General features: G+C 43.7%; 2 protein-coding genes across 2 annotated transcripts; both read right to left on the bottom strand.

Annotated features, from left to right (window-relative positions):
- Positions 1 to 97: 97 nt before the first annotated feature.
- Positions 98 to 6,911, bottom strand: Cpr76Bd (Cuticular protein 76Bd). Its single transcript, XM_036814758.3, has 5 exons — positions 6,346 to 6,911; positions 2,310 to 5,613; positions 1,367 to 1,710; positions 1,061 to 1,307; positions 98 to 479 (listed from the first exon to the last, which is right to left on the bottom strand). Exons 1-4 carry the CDS (start codon positions 6,349 to 6,351, stop codon positions 1,062 to 1,064), a joined length of 3,900 nt encoding a protein of 1,299 aa, XP_036670653.3. The 5' UTR covers positions 6,352 to 6,911; the 3' UTR covers positions 98 to 479; position 1,061.
- A 5,883-nt stretch (positions 6,912 to 12,794) lies between these two features.
- Cpr76Bc (Cuticular protein 76Bc) lies at positions 12,795 to 20,791 on the bottom strand. The gene is made up of 3 exons (XM_036814759.3): positions 20,630 to 20,791; positions 18,194 to 18,355; positions 12,795 to 14,045 (listed from the first exon to the last, which is right to left on the bottom strand). The coding sequence occupies exons 1-3, from the start codon at positions 20,639 to 20,641 to the stop codon at positions 12,918 to 12,920; spliced, it is 1,302 nt and encodes a 433-aa protein (XP_036670654.3). The 5' UTR covers positions 20,642 to 20,791; the 3' UTR covers positions 12,795 to 12,917.
- Between the last annotated feature and the right edge of the window lie 659 nt (positions 20,792 to 21,450).

Genomic DNA, 21,450 nt, shown 5'->3' with positions numbered 1-21,450 from the left:
TACTGGTTAAAATTTATTTAGGAGGTATTTTATTTTAAACTTTAAGTAATAGCCCGTGGACTTGCAACTGGATACAATAAAAAGTATGACTACTCAATCTCATTGTCGAGCACCCCCGACTGTGGCGTTCTTAAATGTCGTTTATTTGAAGTTCACATTTTACAAAATATCATATACAATCCTTTATGTACAAATAGTTGGGCATAATAAGAGGCGCGCACTTTGAGATGAGAGCAGCGCAAGCAGTTCAATAAAACGAAACGCTTATCACATGAGCACAAAATCGGGGATCCAGAGTTTTCGGTGTGGAGGGCGGATATATAGTTGGATATAAGATATATCATGGCAAGATGGGCCGGATGACATCGTTGTCGTTGTGGGATTTACATAAATACGTTTAATGTTTAATGAGAAGAAGATTGGATTTGAGGCTATTTACAGTTGCTGAACGAACAAAACAATTTGCGACCTATGAAGACCTGAACATAAAAATATTTAATACGGGCATTAAAAAATCATCAACAGTAAATAATTTAATGTTCTACCAAGGTCGTAGATTATTATACAGAAAACAATAACGATTTTGTAAATTAATAACTCTGAGGTCTGCGATCTTAAACTATTTTAAGGGAACAAAGTAATACTTTCGACCCCTATCAACCTGACAGAATAAGTGTAAGGCTCATAGCTGTAATTTCTATAGCTACCACAATCGGGTGATATTTGAAATATTTCGATGTGTGCTTAGACTTTTATTTTATATTTGGTATAATGTTGTACCAACTCGGATTTTATGTTTTCATTGTTGTTAAATTTTTAAAAGTTTTTTCAAATATATATTATTTACAAAAATATTGCCGAGTATAATTGAAAAATTTGGAAAAGAATTCATATTACATATACTTTTTAACCAGAGTGGAGGGTGTTCTATCCCCTATATCCCCCCGTGCATATTATCGGACTTAGGTTTTGAAGTCCTTGGTATTGATATCGCAGTACGGAGTTAACCCCAAGTTGCTTAAATCCATAGGATAGGCACCTTTCTAAAGCTACGACTCACCTCACGACTTAACTTCCGTCTGACGCTTGGCCACAATTTTGCCCTGATCGCGACTGTTGATGACCTCGGCGTGGAAGCCAGTCTCCCAGTCGGCGTAGTACTTCACCGTGCGCACATTGCCATCAGGCTCCACCAGGGAGTACTCGCCCTTCACCACGTCTCCATCGCGCTCCTCCTTCTGGTGCTTGTTATCACCCGTGTGGGGGTCATTCACAGCGTACTCGAAAGCATAGCGAGGATGGGCGTCCTAGGAAGAACAGGAAATCTTTAGAGGAAGCATTCCAAAGGGAAGCATGGGGCACTCACGAAGTGCTCAAGGTGCTGCTCAGGCACCACCTTTAGAGCGGCATGCTGTGCCACTGGAGCCGACTTCAAGTAGGCGGTGGCTGCCACGGGGGCGTGGCTGCTCAGGGCCGGCACACTTGGAGCATACCGATAGAACCCGGCTCCCAGAGGTCCGATTCCGCCCACTCCGTGCGAGTATCCACTCAGGGAGGAGTCCAGATGGGCCAGCGAGGATGGGGCTGGGGCCAGACCAGATCCATGTGACAGGAGACCGTGGTAGGACAGGGCTGGAGACACGGCTGCGTGACCCAAAGAGATAGCTCCATAGTAGCCGCCAGAGGGACCTGCTCCATGTCCTAAGTCACCTGGAAGGAAGAGTTTGATACATCGTGGATTGCTTGCTTACATAGGGTGATATACCAAAACGTACTATTTATATTTAATCTCTATATATAAGCACTTAAGGTGGTATGTTAGGTCTTATAAAATACTTAAAAGGATCTTCAAACTTGAAAAGGCTTTGTGTTTTAGCATTTGCAGTGATCAAACCATATGGCGTTCATAAAGGATATTAGTCAACTATGGACGCTATGTTCATGGACAATTAATTACAATCATTAAAATGGTATAAGACACAACATTACCAAGCGATTGTTCTCATGAGAACTATACATGGGTATAAGAATCAAAAAAAAAAGAAATGTAAGCAAGTGGTTGTTACATTTCAATTTATTGAAAGTCCTTGCAAAATATTTAGTAACCGATGAAAATGTTTAAATGTATATTGTAATCCTTCACTTAAGCCAATTGCAAATATATACAGAAACGCTTCCGTTTCCCTGTTCAATTTTTTTTACTCGACCACTAATTGAATATTTAGTTTATTGAATCAAATTTATCTTAGGTGTGTAATTATTTCTCATATTGTGTCCAAGGTCTTATTTTTAACACATAAGCGACTTACCCGCATGGATACCGTAGGCGGTGCTGCTAGCCAGCTTTCCTCCCAGGGAATATGCTGGAGCAGATGCCAACTTGGTCAGAGGAGCACCGAGCAGCGCTCCGCCGTGTCCATGTCCACTGACCCCGTACCCGAGACCCAATCCCAGTGGGATCGAAGGGCCTGTGCTGATGTGGCCCAAGGCTGGAGCGGCGGCATAGGTGGCCACCTTGGCGATGGCAGGACCAGCTGAAATGGCCACTGCGGGCTTGGAGACATACTGGTGGGAAACTGCGCCCGAGCTATATCCCGCTCCACTTCCACCGTAGCTAGTGGCCACTTTAGAGGACAACAAGGGACCAGAGCTTATAGCATGTCCCCCGGAAATGAGGCTCAGAGCTGGAGCACCGTAAGTGGCAACTTTGGCTATTGCCGGAGCTGCTGAGATGGCCACCGCCGGCTTGGACACGTACTGATGGGAGACGGCTCCCGAACTATACCCAGAGCCACTTCCTCCATATCCGTGGCCACTCGAAATCACGGGTGCCGTTGAGTATGTGGAAATGGCAGGAGCGGCGTAGGAGGCCACTTTCGAGACTGCATGTCCAGTCGAGTAGCTGGAAATGGTAGGAGCAGCATAGCTGGCCACTTTGGCAACTCCCAGCGCTGGCTTGGACACATACTGATGGGAGACGGCTCCTGAGCCACTGATTCCGTATCCTGTGGCCACCTTGGCAGGCAAGGCGATGGCCGGAGCAGCAGGCAAGTAAGCCTTGGAAAGAACAGGAGCCACTGGGGCCACTGCGATCGCCGGTTTCGAGATGTACTGATGGGAGACGGCACCACCATGGCCCGATCCTCCATAGCTCGTGGCGATCTTGGTGAGACCGGGTGCCGAAGAGTAGGTGGAAATGCCAGGAGCAGCATAAGTTGCCACCTTCGCAATGGCAGGTGCTGCTGAAATGGCCACTGCTGGCTTGGAAACGTACTGATGGGAAACAGCTCCGGAGCTATATCCCGATCCACTTCCTCCATATCCAGTGGCCACTTTGGTCAACACAGGAGCTGCAGCGTAGGTGGATATGGCAGGAGCACCATAGGTGGCCACTTTGGAGATCGCTGGAGCGGTGGCATAGGTGGAGATTGCCGGAGCAGCGTATGTGGCCACTTTAGCGATTGCAGGAGCTGCGGAAATAGCCACTGCCGGCTTGGATACATACTGGTGGGAAACGGCTCCCGATCCAGAAGCTCCATAGCTTGTGGAGAGCTTGGTGATGGCAGGAGCGGATGAGTAGGTGGCCAGTGCGGGAGCAGCTGCCGGATAGGCGGCCACAATGGGCTTTGAGATGTACTGGTGGGACACATCCGCTGCCTGACTGTAGGAAACCTTGGTGAGAGCAGGAGCGGAGGAGTACGTGGCTAAGGCAGGAGCTGCATAGGAGGCCACCTTTGAGATTGCAGGAGCAGTGGCATAGGTTGAGATGGCCGGAGCAGCGTATGTTGCCACTTTGGCGATTGCTGGTCCGGCAGAAATGGCCACCGCCGGCTTGGAAACATATTGGTGGGAGACGGCCCCATGGCCCGATCCTCCGTAGCTCGCGATCTTCGTCACAGCGGGTGCGGATGAGTATGTGGATAGGGCAGGAGCAGCATAAGTGGCCACCTTGGCAATGGCAGGAGCAGCAGAAATGGCCACCGCTGGTTTGGAGACATACTGATGGGAAACGGCACCCGAGCTATATCCCGACCCACTTCCTCCGTATCCAGTGGCCACCTTGGTCACCACTGGAGCAGAGGAGTAGGTGGAGATGGCAGGAGCAGCATAGGTTGCCACCTTGGCAATGGCAGGAGCAGCCGAAATGGCCACTGCCGGCTTGGAGACATACTGGTGGGATACGGCCCCTGAGCCACTTGCTCCATAGCCAGAGCCAGAGGAATAGGTGGATAGAGTGGGAGCTGCGTAGCTGGCTACCTTTGAGATGGCAGGTCCAGTGGAGTAGCTGGAAATGGCAGGAGCAGCATAGGTGGCCACCTTGGAGATCGCCGGAGCGGTGGCATAAGTGGAAATTGCTGGAGCAGCGTAAGTGGCCACTTTAGCGATTGCAGGAGCTGCGGAAATGGCCACCGCCGGCTTGGAAACATACTGATGGGAAACTGCTCCCGATCCTGAAGCTCCATAGCTCGTGGAGAGCTTGGTAATGGCGGGGCCGGATGAGTAGGTGGCCACTGTTGGAGCAGCATAAGTAGCCACCTTGGCGATGCCCGGAGCTGCGACCAATGCGGGTTGGGAGACATACTGGTGAGACAGACCTCCGGACGCAGTGCCTCCGTAGCTGGCAGCAACCTTGGTGATCGCCGGAGCAGAAGCATATGTTGCCACTATGGGCTTGGAGAAGTACTGGTGGGACACATCTGCGGCCTGGCTGTACTTGGTTATTGATGGAGCATAGCTGGCGGAGTAGCCTGTTCCGTGGGAGGAGAGCAGTGACGAAGTTGTCAATTTCACAGCAGGGGCGGAGTAGGCTGACACCTTGGCGATCGCAGGCGCCGAATATGAAATCGATGGCGAATAGGTGGCAATCTTAGAGATTCCGGGCGAGAGCTGACCGTAGCTGTAGCCAGGGGAGCTGTAGGTCTCCACCTTGGAGTAAGCAGGTGAGGCCTTGGAGTACGTGTATCCAGGCGAGCTGTAGGTCTCCACCTTGGACGTCACTGGTGGCGCATAGTAGGGAATGCTCGACGGGGCTGGGGAGGAGTACGTGGCCACCTTGGATATTCCCGGGGTGGCCGAACTGTAACTGTATCCTGGGGAAGTATACGTGGCCACTTTCGTGAGTCCCGGCGAAGGTGGCAAGTAGGAGTTGTCCAACTTGGTGATAGCTGGTGACACCAAGTTCTTGATCTCGATTCCCGAAGGCACTACGGTTGCGTACTTGGCAGCCGGCGACTTATCCGCATAGGTAATGCCCGCTCCTCCGTACTCGGCTGAAGGAGAGAAAAGAGTCTTCTGCACCGGAGCTATGTACTTGTCGATCTGGGTGATGCCCCCATGAGACAACCCCTCGATTCCAGCGGAGGACTGGTACGAGCCTCCGGAACTTCCCACCGAAGTGTGCAGGAGGTGTCCGTTCTCCGAGTACGTTGAAATCGCCGGGCTCTGGCTGTACTTGGTCACTCCGGGCGAGATGGAGAACTTCACCTCCGCCGGCGGAGGATACGAGTAGCCAGCGGTGGCCGCGTGCACACAGGGCAGTATGGGTGGTGCCAGAGTGGGCGAAGGATCCGCCAGAACCACGCTGAGCAGGCCCAGAAGGGCTACCAAAAGGAGCTGAAACCGAAATGGTGAAAATTATGTTAATCGAGTATATTTAGAAACACATTTTATGAAAGGTCAATCTAGTCCTTCAAAGTACAAAATTAAGTTGCATAGCTTATATCTTTATACTTATCAATTTTTAAATAAAACGAAAATATTGTTAAGCAAATCTAAAAATTATGGGTTAATTTACAAAAAATTCTAAGTCACATAAGGAAAGTACTGGATATATGTAGAGTATTAAATAGTGAATAGCTTTTTAAGACTTAAGCGGATAAAATAACGTTGTATACGGTATAATGTTGTTAATATAATATTTAGTTTTATGATTAAAATTATTAAATGATTTCCAAAATTTATGAGAAATTTCAATATTAAAGGACGATGACTTTATACAAATGAAGTAGAGTAAAATTCAAATTTGTTGAAGTCTCACTTGTTCGAAATTCATTTTAAATATAAACAGGATTACAATTATAAAACCGTATTTGGTTTTTATTTACGAATTATTAAAATCCATCAGTCCTAAAAAGATATTTATTTTTTAGTAGTCCACTTTTAAGTTTTTACTTAGACTTTAAAGATCATTTATTTCAACTTATGTATATCTGAGTTAAAAAAATCGTAATCAATTTGCTCAAATTATTAATTCGCGCACTTGCTCCTGCACATATTGTAAAAGGTCCTTTTTTATTGTCCTTATATAATGTCTCAATTTTTTTAATTCGTATTCCGAGGACCCACCTTCATGATTACACTTTTAAAACTCTGCACAGTCGATGGTTGGTATTGGTTTAAGGATTCACGAACTGTATAGAATCTTTATTCAGTAACACACCATTTGCACTTTCAAAAAGAATTCACAAGTTTGCGGTCCTTGGAGGTTCGATTGTAAATCCAACGGGTTATCCTTGGGCACCTCTGAAAATCACAGTTAATTGCTCCAGTTTTGATCTCCGATTCGCTTTAGTTCTACTAAGTTCGGCTCGAAACGCAACGCAACGGATCGATTCAAATCGAATCGGAACGATACGGGATGTAGAGCAGAGCCACGCGGCCGACTGGACTGGACTGTTGGCCAGCCCGGCCCTATAATCGCTTATATACGTTCGGTCAGTTGGCCAACACTCGCGAAAAGCTCGCACGCATGCGCAGCAGCCACGCACCAGTTTGGCGACAAAGCGACAAAAAAGTGTAACTATATGTGTAGCAAAAATCGAAGAAAAAATCGAGCAATCGAAAAATTGATCTGCTGCAAGGAAAGAGCCAAGTGAGGCACGAATGAGCTGCGACTTTGGCGCGTGCAGATGAAGAATTGATGGCTGTTCGACTCCAGCTCTCGTTTCGAGGCAGCTTTGTTCTCTCCAAGTCGGGCTGAAAACTGAAAACTGAAAACTGAAATCTGAAAACTGGCGAACTGCAACCTGCCTGGCCAATTGTTTGGCCCCACCTTCGCTCGGAGCCTCGGTTGGCAACGTTTTATTAGATCATAGTCGCGAACGCCTCGGCTCAAAAATAAACCGATCACAAAATGCGCGTGGTGCATTGTTGGCCAAGTCACTTTTTGCCACAGTTTTATTTCGCCTTTTTTAAAGATTTTTTTTTGCATACCCGTATGCTTTTAAAGCGACTTAATTTGATTTAGATTTTAATCGCGGCCATTGCGTGTAGCTATGGAAAAAATAAATGCATACGCAATTTGCTAGGCCCCCGAGCCGAAAAACCATAAAAAATCAAGAAAAAATAGAGAGCAATGTATGTGAAAAATAAAACAAGAATTGTGGTATTAATGTCGCTATCAATAAATTTTGTCTGCCTGTATGAGTGCGATCATGCGTGCTATGTGCCTTGGGCCTTGATTGTGCATTAGTTGGCTAAAAGGCGCATTGCCACATCATAATGCGATACAATGTGTAACTAATAGAATAGCGGGAGATATGGCAAAGTGTTGACTTGTCGGCAATTAAGGTCACTATGCATCGAGTGTCACCCTCTGTGCGAGGGTGGGTATACCGTCTATGGATGTCGAAAATGGCCAACCCAGTGCGTTAACATGGCTGATAAATCGGCTGGCTGACATGGCGGTTCGAAGAAACCTGGCCAAGAATTTGGGGTTAGGCTGGGATCGTTTTTTGGTTCTCAGTGTGGATTTCAGCAGCCAGTTTATAAGGTAAATGAAGCCAAAGATGCCATTTATTTATTTAAGGTTAATAGTTTACAAAAGGGAATAAAGAAATATAGTATTTTTATTTTCATTGCATTTAATCTAATCATAATAGCTTCTTCAGTGATCTTTTAAGCAATTTCCCATAACTATTTTTCCATTCCTCCACCAGCTTATATAATAAAACTAACCATTACTGTGCTACCTAACAAGGCGATTACAAACCATTTTCCTTTTGGCCAAGTCCAGACATCGCCCACGAGTTTTTTAACCAACATTTTGGCAGCGATTTCACACGAGGTGCAGAAAATGCATTTTACTGGACTCATAAACACAGACCATTGGGCTACCTAAAGTCATAATTCGAGCAGTTCGATAATCCTGCCGCTCAGGCGACTTTGGCCACATTTTCGACCGCCCCGCTGGCATCACGCATACGCCACGTTGTGCGCTCACACAGCCGAAGTGCCAAGCCCGTCGGCCTTTCTCGAAAACACACGCAATACTTGCACTCTGGCACTAACTTAACTGGTTCGCGCTACTCGCACATATTTGCTGGGCTTGTAGAATTCTTGGGCGAGATCGGGCGATTATGGGGAACATAAAATCGGCGATTTTATAAATATGTTTGGCAAATTTTGAAATGTTTACGCAGCGACCTGGTCAGCATGGCCGCGCTATTGAATGGGCGACAAACCATCGAGATATAGGATTCGCTGCGAAGCAAAGTTGGATGTAAGTGATCCGGCTGGGGCGAAATCAAGATTTTTCAATTAAGGCCCCAGTGCGAAAGGGGGAGGGTTGGGATTTGATTTCGTCATGATGCTAAGTAGGCATGGTCGCGGGGCAGCCATGGCCAGCTGGACCCGAAGCTACGGCTACATGGATGTATAGCTGGCTCTCTGAAGCCCGCAGATCGTTTCACCAAACTTACGCAACCGGGCGATCTGTGCGTGTGTGTGACAAATGCGTAGCGAGGCGAACTAAACTCGTCCAGCGATCAGCCTGAAGTAGGTTAAAATTCGCGCAGCTGACTTTTCGGCTCGCGTTTGCAAATGTTGAAAAATTAAAATTCAATCAAATTGCGAAAACCGTTCGCGAAAAGCCCAAAACGAATAAAAAAGCTGGCCGACAGCCCAAAACATGTTTCATGTTCAATTAACAGCATTGGTCCCGTCCCAGTCGCAGTCGAAATGGTAAAATCTGCAGGAAAAGTTCCCGACTTTTTCGGACTTAACTCTTCTCCTGGCTGTTCCGATTAAAATCGCATCATGCAACACCCAATCACCCAATCACCCGAAGCTTAATTGGTCCGCAGGTTTATCTGCGGGCCCGGCTCTCGATCTGGATCGGCATTCTTTGGCGCGATTGCGTGTCTGGGTTTTCCGTTTTTTCTTCGATTTTTCTTTTGGCCCGGTCTGGGCTTCTAATTGAAATGTCAACGCGTGTGCTGCTCAATCAATTTTCCAGCCAGCCATTTATGGTTGCTTTTATTTCGGCAAACTCGCCTAGATTTCGCATCGGTAATCGTCTGGCCGAGAGTCTGTCTTGCCTTCTTTCCAGCTGGGTGTCTTTAATTGATTTGGCCGGCATGCGGTGTCATTCGCGAGTCAGGGACAATGTGGTGCGGTGGCAGCTTGATGGCTGCCAGAGCCACCAAGTGGCAGACTTCAGCCGCGGCGGACAGCTAATTAAATGCGGTCATAAGGTGCGTTTAGTCGATGGCAGTCGTCAGTCGTCGTGGTTATTAATTGGTTCCAATGGGACATAATCCCATTTGAAAATGTGGTATAAAAAATTATTTAATCTGTAGGATACCACTACATACTTCTTTGAACTAGTAAACAAAATGATCCCTTTAAAATTTGTAGCCTTTAACTTGGTCATATGTTTTGGTTAAATAAAAAAATTTATTGAAAACCAAACATTATAATGAAAATTTATTTAATTTTATATATTTTTATTAATGTCCCTTATTTATTGGTACATATGGCGTTTTTAATAGATAATTCATTATCTATTTCCAATGGGACTTAGCCCGGTTTAAAAATTGTAAATCAACATTATCATAGTCTTACTTTTGGCTTGCTTATACCAAAATAATGATAAAAATGATAAACGATTGCAAATTAGCATCTCTCATTTATTTATTTTCGCACAGTGATATCCATTCCAAGTTGTGACAAGAACATAATTTCAAAACTTTTAAATGTTTAAACCCTTTAGAGGAAAACACATCAGTCGAGCTGAAGGCCACAGTTGCTAGTGCTCAAATGCAATTAGTTGGCTCATAGATTTTAATCTTAGGTTCGCTTTATATATAATTTTAAATTTGTTCTTAATAAAGGTTATAAAAAGATGAGTTACATAAAATATATTAATTAATTAAAAGGAAATGTGATACATCTCAAAAAATTGCATTTCAAAATAAAAGCAAATAAAGTTTTTAAGTGCAGTATATCCTTCACCAAAGCGTTCATATGATATAATGTTTGCACAATACGAGTATTACCCAAAGGAAATTTCTGCATCCTTATCCTAGCATTCTAGTAAGTTAGCAGTTCAATATAATGGAACAGTTTGATAAATTGTTCAAGTTTAATTACATTTTTAAAAGTTTGGCTTTTATATGTTACCTTTATAATCGGGTCACTTTCAGGAAAATTTGTAATGCAAGTTCCATTATCTAAGTTCGGCAAAACATTTCAACAACTATTCAGTGCAGCTTTTTAGTTGAAGGTGACAAGCCGGATGTAATTGTGAACGACTAGTTGTAAACAAATTAATTTATGAAGCATACCGTCAGGGGCGACTTGATTTAAAAGTTGCTGGCCTATATAAGGTTGACATAATATTTATTTTAGAGCGCCCATACTCGGCTCTCTTACGCAACTCCTGAGCCAGCCCCTTTGCAGCCAGATAAACACCACTGGCCGACTCGAGTGTCATAAACATTTGTCATAATTAACACAGATTAGGCATTCGGCATTCTTAATGACCGCTCTGCTGCACTGGCATCCCACCAGCGAATGCCTAACCCCCCGGCTAATCCAATTTAGCTAATCTGATGCATAACTAGTTCGACCGCAGATCGAGTATTCTAATTAGGGGTGCGATTTTGATTTTGATTTCGATTTCAACTTCGATTGCGAGTGCCAGTTTGAACACTCGCACTTTTTGTCAACGCAAATCGCTGCGTATGGCATTGACTTGGATTTTCTGCGATTTCTGTGCATAAATTGAGGTATCGACCTGCGATCAGGGACCAAAGTGTCAACTGGCTGATCGAAGTGAAGAGGGCGATGCGAAAATTGACTGCTCGTATGCAAATTGCTCCCACATTGCGATTCTAGGCGAACCAGTTTCCCAGCATCGGATCCAAAGTGACGGCAATAAAAAGCGATGCTCATAAACGGAGATCGCCGCAGAATCACTTAGCGCGTTTTCAGACGCGTGAGAATGCCTGAAAAGCACTCGAGCGGTTTTCAACCGATTCTCAGATTTCAGTTTCGAGTGCAGAGGCGTTCGGCAGCGCTCCCAATTAAATAATTTACAATTTTCTAGATTAGGCGCCGCCTCCGTCCAACGACATTGAACGTAGTCAGGGGCTATGAGTCAGGTCTGCGCTCATATATCTCCTACCCGAGACTCTTGAGACTTAGATCCGGTTTGGGGCTCGCCGGAGTCGCCGGTGGAAAAGCTGGCCCGCTGACACGCACACCTTTTAAGGAAAGGATCCCGAGCCCCCTCCGCGGCACAGAACGCTGGCCAAAAGCAATTAGCGGCCCAAACAAATGTGAGAGACAATTCTCAGAAGTGCCTATGCATTGCAATCGCATAATTTGCTGTCAAATCGCACGCGTTTTTCAGCCATACTCTTGCGAGGGGAGGTCCCATTTTCATATGACTGGTGGGTATTTCATTTAATATTGTTTCTGCATGAGATGTTTTTCCATAATATTTAAATATATAAATTAGAATTAAATTGTGCGTAAGCTTCCAACATTTTCAATACTATATTTAGCATCATCGAAATCCTTTAGTACTTATTATCTACAAGTACTACAGAGTATTCATATATCTTACTTCACATATGGGCATTTTTGGGGCGTTTTCGAAGTTGCGTTGTCGGCTTGAAGTAATTAATGCGAACTGGTGTTAATTTATGGTTGTCGCTTTCGTTGTTGGATGGCGTTGCCGCTGCTATTGCCATTGCATGGCATAATCACAAAACCCAATTGGGGGTTGGGCACCGCGAGAGGGATCAGAAGTCGGCGATCTCTGGCTGCTTGTTAGCAATTTCCTGTCAACCCACGAATTTTCTGGCTTATTGTTTGATTCGGCTCGAGTTCTATGATTTATGGTGGAAAATCCCAGGCAAGTGCAGCTGGAAATTTGATTCCGCAAGAGTTCGGATTGAGCTGATCATTACTTACCATGTCAGGGAGTGTTTCGTTTTTTCTCAAACGTAACCCAGTGCTTTATCCCACTTTGATGGGAAGAATCGATTGCTACACATAAATAAAGGTATGTATAAACCATTTCATAAATCTTAAACTTTCGCATCAACTTTGATAAATATTAAAAAACTAATTAAAAATCGGAATGCACAAAAAAGTTGTAACAATTTTTAAATGGCTTGCTTATGGTCAAACAGCAAAAACTAAAGCATTACCATTTATTTTGACGATTAACTAATTATTAATAGGTCATACTTATCCTTTTAAAGCAGCGGTCGGTATTGTTTTTTAGTTGTCTGAGTAATTTACAGCCTTATCGATAGGCGTGTGACGACTGCTGTTCTACGCTGTACGTGTGCCGGCAGAGGCTGAGCAGTGCTGTTTTAAAGCAAGGTACTTGTTATATAAATGCGTTTCTTTGTAGAATAGTTAACTTTTTCATTTAGCAACAGAAAATAAAGTTAACTTTCCTTAAAATTAATCAATTCTCTCAGTAATAAATCATTTTAATACTCATATTAAAAATGTTGCTGATCCTTACTTACCATTGAAATGACTTACGCACTGTATATCGGTAAATTAATTTATTTGACAAACAATATCTAAAAATTACACAACTAACAAATAAATTACTCATACAGAGAACAAATAAATAAGTAAAAGGAAGCACTTAGAGGGATAGACCCTTAACTCTAGACACCTTCCAGGGTGCGGTAGCTGCCCGAATCGAAGTTATGTCCGCCCGCGTACATGGGAACCATGTGCTTCTTGTCCTTGCGCACCATGTTCTGGACCAGAGTGGCCGACGCCGCCCCCTGCTCGTCCTCAACGTAGTCCTCAAACTCCTCCTCCAGGATCTTCGGAAAGAGAACAGGGCCAGACCCATCGGGTCTCTTGGCACGAGGCTTCGGCTTGGGGTGCAGGGGGCGCAGCTTCTTGGGCTTGCGGTGGAAGTAACTGGAGTAATCGGGTCGAGAATAGGACTTGGACACCCCCTTGTACTTATAGTGCTTCAAGCCTGGTGTGGTGTGGACCACCTTCTTCTGGTGAATGTGATTGGAGAGGCCTTCGGGGATACTAACTCTGGGCTTTGAGGGCGAGAAACTTGTGTGGAGGGACTGCTGCGGAACGGAGGGCTTGTGTATATAGTTGTGAGGGATCTCCTTGGGCTTATAGTGGTCGTAGTAGCCGTGGTAGGGGTGAGCAGGCGATCCTGTGGTGTAGTGGGGTCGATACTCCTTAGGTTCGTTCACGATCACCGCCTTCCAATCGCCCTCTTGCACCGCATAGGTGGGCTGCAGCTTCTGCGAATAGTCCTCCAACTTGTGGGCAGCGGCTATCTGCTTATAGTAGGTGTCCCTGGCCTGCTGCAGACGATCCCTGATCCCCGGATCCACGTCCATGGGCACCTGCTTGATCCTGGCATGCGGCTTGATCTCGATCAAGCTGGGGATCTTCGGATGCGAGTGGGTCAGATCCTCGATGGGCTTCTTCAGCGGCTTGATGTCCGAGCTCAGGACGATGTGTTCCTGGTCCTTGCTGTAGTGGTTGATCTTCGACTGCGAGGTGTCGTCGTTCACGTGGTTGCTGCCCTCCGGGGTCTCTGTGATGGGGTGCGAGTTGGCGCCCACTGTCTTGACAATCGCATTGAACCCCTTCTTGGCATCGGCCGTATAGTGTACCGTTCGTATGGAGCCATCTGGCTCCAATATGCTGTAGTGACCCTTGACCCCGTCCTCGTCGCGGGACTCCCACTGGGACTTCACATCCCCTGTGTGAAGGTCCTTGACCCCGTAGCTGAAGGCATAGCCCGGATGCTCCTGAAACGAACAATTTGGCATTTGTGATTTGGTGCGTTTTAAAACGCGCTGGAAACGCGTGCGGCTTTTATGGCCCAACCGCACCCAAAATTTGTACACACACTAACCCCAATGGCTATGTCAACGTCTGTAGAATTTTGTATGTTTTCATGACGACCAACAAAAAAAAGCCAAATAAAAAATGAAACAAATGCAGCTTTTTTGTGTCAAGGCAAAAACGCGCGCTGTGCACAGTTTGAAAGCCATTGGAGTCGGAGGAGGCCTTTGGGTTGGGTTTTTTTAGTTCTTGGGGATTGGGTTTTCGTTTGATCTGTGGCCGACATTGAAGGTAAAGCTGAATCCACTAGTAATTAAAAGAGCACCTTACCCCTATAGAGGCGACGGCAATTCAAATGGTCCATTTCGACATGTGTTCTTTTGAGTTGGATTTTCCTTGTATGGCATGTGTGAAACTCTATCCCCAAACACTTTTAATTTAAATAAAGCAATTAAGCTTTTATCATTTTCGATAATAACAGTGTTTAGTGCAAATGACTTAAATTTAAACTTAAATGACATTCTAGATTGTTATTTATAGCCTTACCGCCACGCATTAACCCCATAAAGCCAGCACTAAACAAACCGAAAATTTACATAAATTCAATTAATATAAAATGTAGAGCATTCGGTGTCACTTGGACACGTTTGTTTTATGAGTGTGTTCGTGCGTTTTCCCCTTCTTTTTTGGCACCTTCAGCATTTCAGTATTCCTAAGGCAAATTGCAAAAGTTTTCGCATGCTTGGCGCTGGCTTCAATTAAGCGCAGACGTCCATAAATGGCCACGCACACAAACGCTGGCTGTTTTAATCTTTCCATTTTTTGCCCGTCTTGCAGTAGTCGCTATGGGTAACTATTGGATACTTTTCTGGCGTTACTGCCGCTGCCGCTGCCGCTGCAGTTGTTCGCTGCCTATCAATTTTAACTCCCTGCTCCGCTGTCGCTGTCCGGACAAAACAAATGATTACAAGCGAGTGTAACTTGAGCGGCAGCCGTCGCACGCATGTCCCTCCATGTGTGCCACAGTCGGACCTCCCTATCGCGAAATGTATAAATGATGTTTTACAACATCCTATCTTATCCATCCTATATCAGCTTACCAGAATAATAGGTTACCAGCATATCAGTGCCTTGCACTGAGTTCTTTTGTATCTGTGTAGTATTGCCTATGGTTAGTACTTTATAATCAATAATATCAGTTTAAATATCATTAAATGCTACAACAGTATTACTACATTTTAAATTTTTCGAGGGATTAGTTTTAAAATATTAAATCAATAATATCTTAACGTTTCTAAGCTATTGAAGGACGCCAAAGCGGTACAAATAAATTATTACGGAATAAAACATTTAAAACAACAAACAACATTTTCTATAATTTTGTTTTTTCAAGCCACTTAACCTTAGGCAATCTGACCTCCTAATGAAATATATAGAAAAAATCTAATTTACATTTTTACAATAAAGCTTTTTTAACTCAGAAAATTTTATTAACACTGAAATTGCATTCTCAAAGTTAGGATCCACTTTCTTTGAGTATAAATGTTGTCTAAAACTTTAAATAACTATATTCTAAATTAAATTGTTATGATTGAATTGCACTATGACTTTATTCCTATGTTCCAGAGATCTGTATTTGCGTGGAAATCTATGTATGTACAATGATCCCAGGGAAGCGACTTGCATGGGTATAGAAACTTTGGCTTTCCGAAGTAAGCTTCCTTTTTTGTTTTATTTAACAAGAATAGTTTGCTTGCTTTTATTATAGACTGCGAAAAAAATTGTACGGAAATTATCTAAGTGCACAGATTTATTTTAGTAAAAATACTTGAAATCAGTCCAGGTCTATACACAGTTTCTAGACTTTTTTAAAACATTATTCCATTTTTCTGAGTTTCCGTAACATCTATAAATCGGGTGGCTATTGGAGTTAAGGACTGTTAGATCGAGTGACTCTAAGTTCCACTTAGTGAAGCTGTACTGTGTCTTCCAAATATATTTGAGCGCCTGGATATATGGAGGTTTTAATAAGAGTTGCATAAGGCGGCGCACTGGCGCAGTGGTGGCCACCCAAAGAGGTCTTTGGGAGCAGCGGCCGCGGCTGGTGGCCACTTTTGCAGGCTGTTTTGTGGGTGCGTGTGAACTTTAACTCATAAATTTATGGGTGACCAATTTATGATTTGGCTAACTGGCTCGCTGGGCGTATGCGCAATCACTCCACTGCGCTCCGCAATTACATGCAAATTACGCATACGCGGCGTTGTCAACGTTTTGACAACAAATCGCCCGACAGATCGTGGGAGCACACAGCGCCGATTCGAATCAAAAATTTGTGACAGACGGGACAGTTCCAAAGGCGTTTACCCGTCGCAGCGGCCGACAGACAGACAGCATGGAAAACATTTTAACATTTTTCGAAAACGCACCTTGTCGCGGGCCGAAAACAGTTACAAAAGGAAAGAATTCAATCTCGCCTCTGGGCCACCTTTCGCTTAACTTGGCTCGTAGGTGCAGCAGCCGCAAGCTGCGCTGTAGGCCATATATGGCGCCCCCGATCGTGTGTGCACGCAAAACGCATTTTCGCATTTTCGTATTTTCGCATTTTAGCGATTTCTCGATTTCGGCTACCTGCCAGCTTCCACAACTTGGCCCCGGCTCCCCGGCGAAAAGACAATGGAGTGGAAGTCAGGTCGGGCCAACAAGTTGATTTATGTGGGCGGCGGCGGAGGCGGCTTAGCCATCGAAAGATACAGTACTGAACATTCTGCAGTCGCCAACTGCCGACAACATTCACTTTCAATGGCGGAAAATGCGTTTTCCACGATCGCTGGATTAGCGCTGGTATTTATGCGTGCGCGAGGGGACCTGGACTTAAACGGCTTTGATGTATTAATCGCTGCTTGGTTCCGCTCTACTTTCTGATAGATCGATCAAATTCGTAATTAATTGTGAGCCGTCAGATGATTTATTTGATTTAAAAGTGGCCTAACGATCAGTTCTGCGGACAGCTGTCCGCTTTATTACGCTAAAATATTTTATTTATTTGTTAATGTTTTTGCCTAAAGCCTTCAAGAAAAGTTGTCGTGGGCTTAGCAAAGTAATTGTAATTATTATTGTCCAAAGTACTTGTCTTATTTTTCACTGTGGGTATATTTTAGTTGATGATAAGGTGAATAAGCGTCAAAGGCTTCACTAATCTCTGCACAAATTGGCAAAGATTTGATTGTTACTGGAAGTGGTATGCATACTTCATGGAGGTGCAGAAATATCGATGTTGTTCGATGATACATCGATGTTTGCCCGTTAAAACATCGAAGAATCAATGTTTTCTGCACCTCCAATATTTCATACTTCATAAACGATTTCTTTATAAATATATTTTAACAAGATAGAATGAAACAAACATGGGCTTTGTTGCTTATAACTCTTTAATAATTGATTCGATTTGATCAATTATTGGCAAGCAAAGTGGTATTGATAAACAAAATATAACCCGTTACCACTTTTATAAAATCTTCAAACATGTGAGCGGCAGACAGATTATGTCGTGACACATCAGAATAACAAACTTGAGCTTTTATAGTATCCGAGATCTTAGCCTTTATACGGATGAACAGACAGACGGACATGTCTAGATCGACTCGGCTAGTGGCTCTGATGCAGAATATATAGTCTTTACAGGATCGGATACGCTTCATTCCCTTTATACATAAGTAATAAGAATAATAATTAAAAAATTTAAAATAATTTGTCAAAGAATCTTTGCCCACTATTTGGTTTGTTCTAAATCGCTAGCTTGATTTTGGAACGTTTTCTGTAATACTGTAATTTGCTTTTAGAGGGATAATTGGTTAAAAGAGATTTTTGTGACACCTTTAAATATATTTAGTACTCCGAGAAGCATGAACAGATTTTTAGGAAAACTTTAAAACTCAGATCATAAAAAGTATTTTAGCATGGAGTATTTGACATGATAGAACTGCTATCCCTTTCTGTACCACTTTTTTCCCACAGTACCTGTAAAAATAATACGTATTCCCAGCATGCACGCGAATTGCCTGCTCAATGGGATTACTTTTCCACTTAGCTTTTTTCGCTCCGGCTCACTTACATATTGCGGGGCGTACTCAATGGTTTCGTCATCGTCATCGGCGACCACGACGGGTGCCCCGCCCCGAACCGCCTCCGTGGGCGGGGGGCGTGTCCCCAGGCAGAGCAGAGCGAGCAGGATGGCCGGCAGAAGGGGCGGCGGCGGCGGCAAATGGGTTGTTATCTGCAAAAAGGCATTTAAGCGGAATATGAATGCGTTTTTATCAATCGGGCGCTTAATAAACGGAGCGATAAAACGAGTTAAGCAAACATACCGAACAGTTAATAAATTGCCTACAAAATTATTACGCGGGCCCAAAGGAAACGAGAGCAAAAAGCAGGGGCCACAAAATTAATTGGACAACGAACGGAGGAGCGTGTTCGGAGATTGGCCGGGATCCCGATGCCGATCTCGGCTTCGATCCCAGACCATGTCATACAGCGTTGTGACAGTTGTCAAATGGTAATGGCAAAATACACCTTGCCGGCCGAGATCCGAGGCCCAAGATCCAAATCCAAAATCCAAACCCAAAATTAGGCAGACAGATAGACACCGAGGCACATTTGTATCGAGCATATGACAGCAAGTGCCTGTCCGGCGAAAACTTTTGGAGATTGATGGCTTTGCTTAAGACCAGTAGCCCAGCCGAGCTGATTTCGCGATGGAAACGGGTCTGGCAGGATGGCGGCCACTCGGACTCGCACTCTGGCCGTACAATTCAATTTTCCCCATTGCAATCGCCTCGCATTTGTTTCTCTGCAATTGCAAAACATTTTTTGGACATTTTCGATTTTCGGCTGGGAGCTGCCAAATGCGAATTGCGAGATCGGCCCAGCCGCGATTGGCATGTGTCGCTGCTTTGGGGAGGTTTCGCTTTGGCTCCGACGAGTCGGCCTAATTAGCCAGCGACGATTGGCCATTCGATATGTGGAATCGCTGCCGGCCAGATTTGTCAAGAATGGCCCGAATGGCATGCCAGCCGCAATGCGAACAAATGGGGCGAATTTGTTTCGGCATAGCTGTCATTGCTGAGCAAAATGTGTATTAACAAACCTGCAGGAATCTTGATCAGGTGTGAAGACGAAAATTAAATATATTGTCTATACTTTGACAAAATAAAATGGTTAATTATCCTTTAAGACCACATTTTATAAATTCTGAAAAACTTTCTATACGTGTTTGTTTTTAAGGTTTGGTTTTACTTATCATTTTTGTATTAAATACAGTGCTGCAAATCAACTCAAACTTAAATAACTTTACTTTAAATATAGTGGCTCAATAAATAAGCACCAGTGAATTATTTCTTCCGATTTTCTGAGAATTTATACATGATACATACGAGAAGAAAATATACAAAAACGGAACAAAGATTTTACAACAACAGTTAACCTCTAGTTGAAGAAAAATAAAAATCTATTAAACAAATATGTGAACAGGAAAATTTAATTTGTTGACTTCAATTGAAAATAGATCGACAAACCATCCGTATAATAAAATATATTGTCTATACTTTGACAAAATAAAATGGTTAATTATCCTTTAAGACTAAGTTTTATAAATTCTGAAAAGCTTCCTATATATGTTTATTTTTAAGGTTTGGCTTTACTTATCATTACTGCATTAAATACAGTGCTAAAAATCAACTCACACTTAAATAACTTGGCTTTAAATGTAAAGGCTCAATAAATAAACACCAGTGATTTACTACTTCCGATTTTATGAGAGATAACACATGAAAAGGTCCGAGAAAAAAAGGTATAAAAACGGAAAAAAGATTTTACAATTAAAACTGACCTCGAGTTTACGAAAAATAAAAAAATATTTTATCTATTAAACAAATATGAACTTGTTGACTTCAACTGAATATAAGCATACGATCGGCAGGCCATCAGTATTAAACAAAGTTTATATAAACGACATCCTCCATTTATACTTTTAACAATACAAATTTAGAAGCACAACAAGGAAATCAGTTAAATTTAAGCCAATAAAATAAATACTAACAAAAAGTACACCAATTAGTATTCCTAAATACCTTTCCTAAGCTGCACGGACAAAATATACAAAAGTATTATTGAAAATAATACAAATGTTCTGAATTGGGATTATTAAAAAAGCGTCAAAGTAACTAACACAGTAAGCAGGTAATAAAATTATAATTTTAATCGTTGAAAAAATTATTTAGTCCTACTATTGAACAGAATTAACTACACAGCTTATATTTAAATACGTTTAGTTTATTCTGATTTGCTTTAGATTCTCTTACTGAACTTTATTGCAATATTGAAATGCGCAGGAGGTGGATTTGCATTCCAGTTCATTTGCTGGACTTTCACCTAAAGTGAAAGTTGGCTTTTCTTAACTTTCGCTCTCGATTTCCAATTGCCGAAAAATGTGGCTCAGTCAAGAGCAAATGAATTCCTGACTTAATCCATTGCCGTTTTGATCAACACTTACATAGAATCGCATGGCGCTTGTAAAATCTACTTGGGTTATTCTACGGAAACACGTCACTGAGCACTGGGCGCTTAAAAACGCTGACAAAACGCGCTGCTGTCGCTCCTCCTCGATCCGCTGCCGTGGTCTCAATGTCAAGGACAAAAACGTAATTAAACCGTTGGCGCGGCATTGCCAAAGTATTTATAGATGAAGACGAGGACCGGCGCCAAGCTGGGCCTCGGTTTCGATTCGTTTCGTTTTCCCGGCGACAAGATTTTCCGGCTTCACCGGTTCCACTTCCAACGTCCAATAGCCAACTTCCAACTTCCAAGCCGCCAGACGCAACCAACTGCGATGAGCAGCACATTGCAGATCGCACAGTGCAGATTGCAGCTGCTTTGTCGCTTCCTAAGCTCGGTCTAATTGACAATTACTCGCCGCCGGGAGAGCTCCCCCCACCGAAACCCGTTTGGCCAACGATACGATACCAAGCCATCCATATAAACATATATACACATCCATGCAACCCGTACTCCCCGATTTGGGCGGCCCAACTTTTGGTTTCAGGCGCCGCCGTGCGGCAAGTAAAAGTCGTCGTCGACGCTTCGCTGCAGCTGTCTAATGGCATTATAAAATTTATACCTGCCAGCATTACGTTTCGACTTTACATAAATTAATGGCGATTTGCTCTGCGAATGTGTCGTGTCCCCACTTTGCCAGTTAATCCTGGTAATCCGTATTAAAATCAAGTGCTGCAGACCCAGCAAGCAGCGGCGCTACAAATTGTGGGGCTTGGGAAAATTTCCCAGAGTCTTATGTCGGCCAACTCGGTCTATCTC

The sequence above is a fragment of the Drosophila suzukii genome, chromosome 3 (genome assembly GCF_043229965.1).
Source record: "Drosophila suzukii chromosome 3, CBGP_Dsuzu_IsoJpt1.0, whole genome shotgun sequence".
Lineage (NCBI taxonomy): Eukaryota > Metazoa > Arthropoda > Insecta > Diptera > Drosophilidae > Drosophila > Drosophila suzukii.
Note: the sequence above shows the minus strand (reverse complement) of the source record. Positions and strands in the feature narration are given on the sequence as shown.

Bases quoted from the DNA above. Each gene is read 5' to 3' on its own strand.
- Cpr76Bd (XM_036814758.3), bottom strand. The intron at 1,711-2,309 runs GTAAGTCGCTTA...TCTTCCTTCCAG, and splicing joins CGCCTACGGTATCCATGCGG to GTGACTTAGGACATGGAGCA. The intron at 1,308-1,366 runs GTGAGTGCCCCA...TGTTCTTCCTAG, and splicing joins AGCAGCACCTTGAGCACTTC to GACGCCCATCCTCGCTATGC.
- Cpr76Bc (XM_036814759.3), bottom strand. The intron at 14,046-18,193 runs GTAAGTGAGCCG...TGTTCGTTTCAG, and splicing joins TTGAGTACGCCCCGCAATAT to GAGCATCCGGGCTATGCCTT.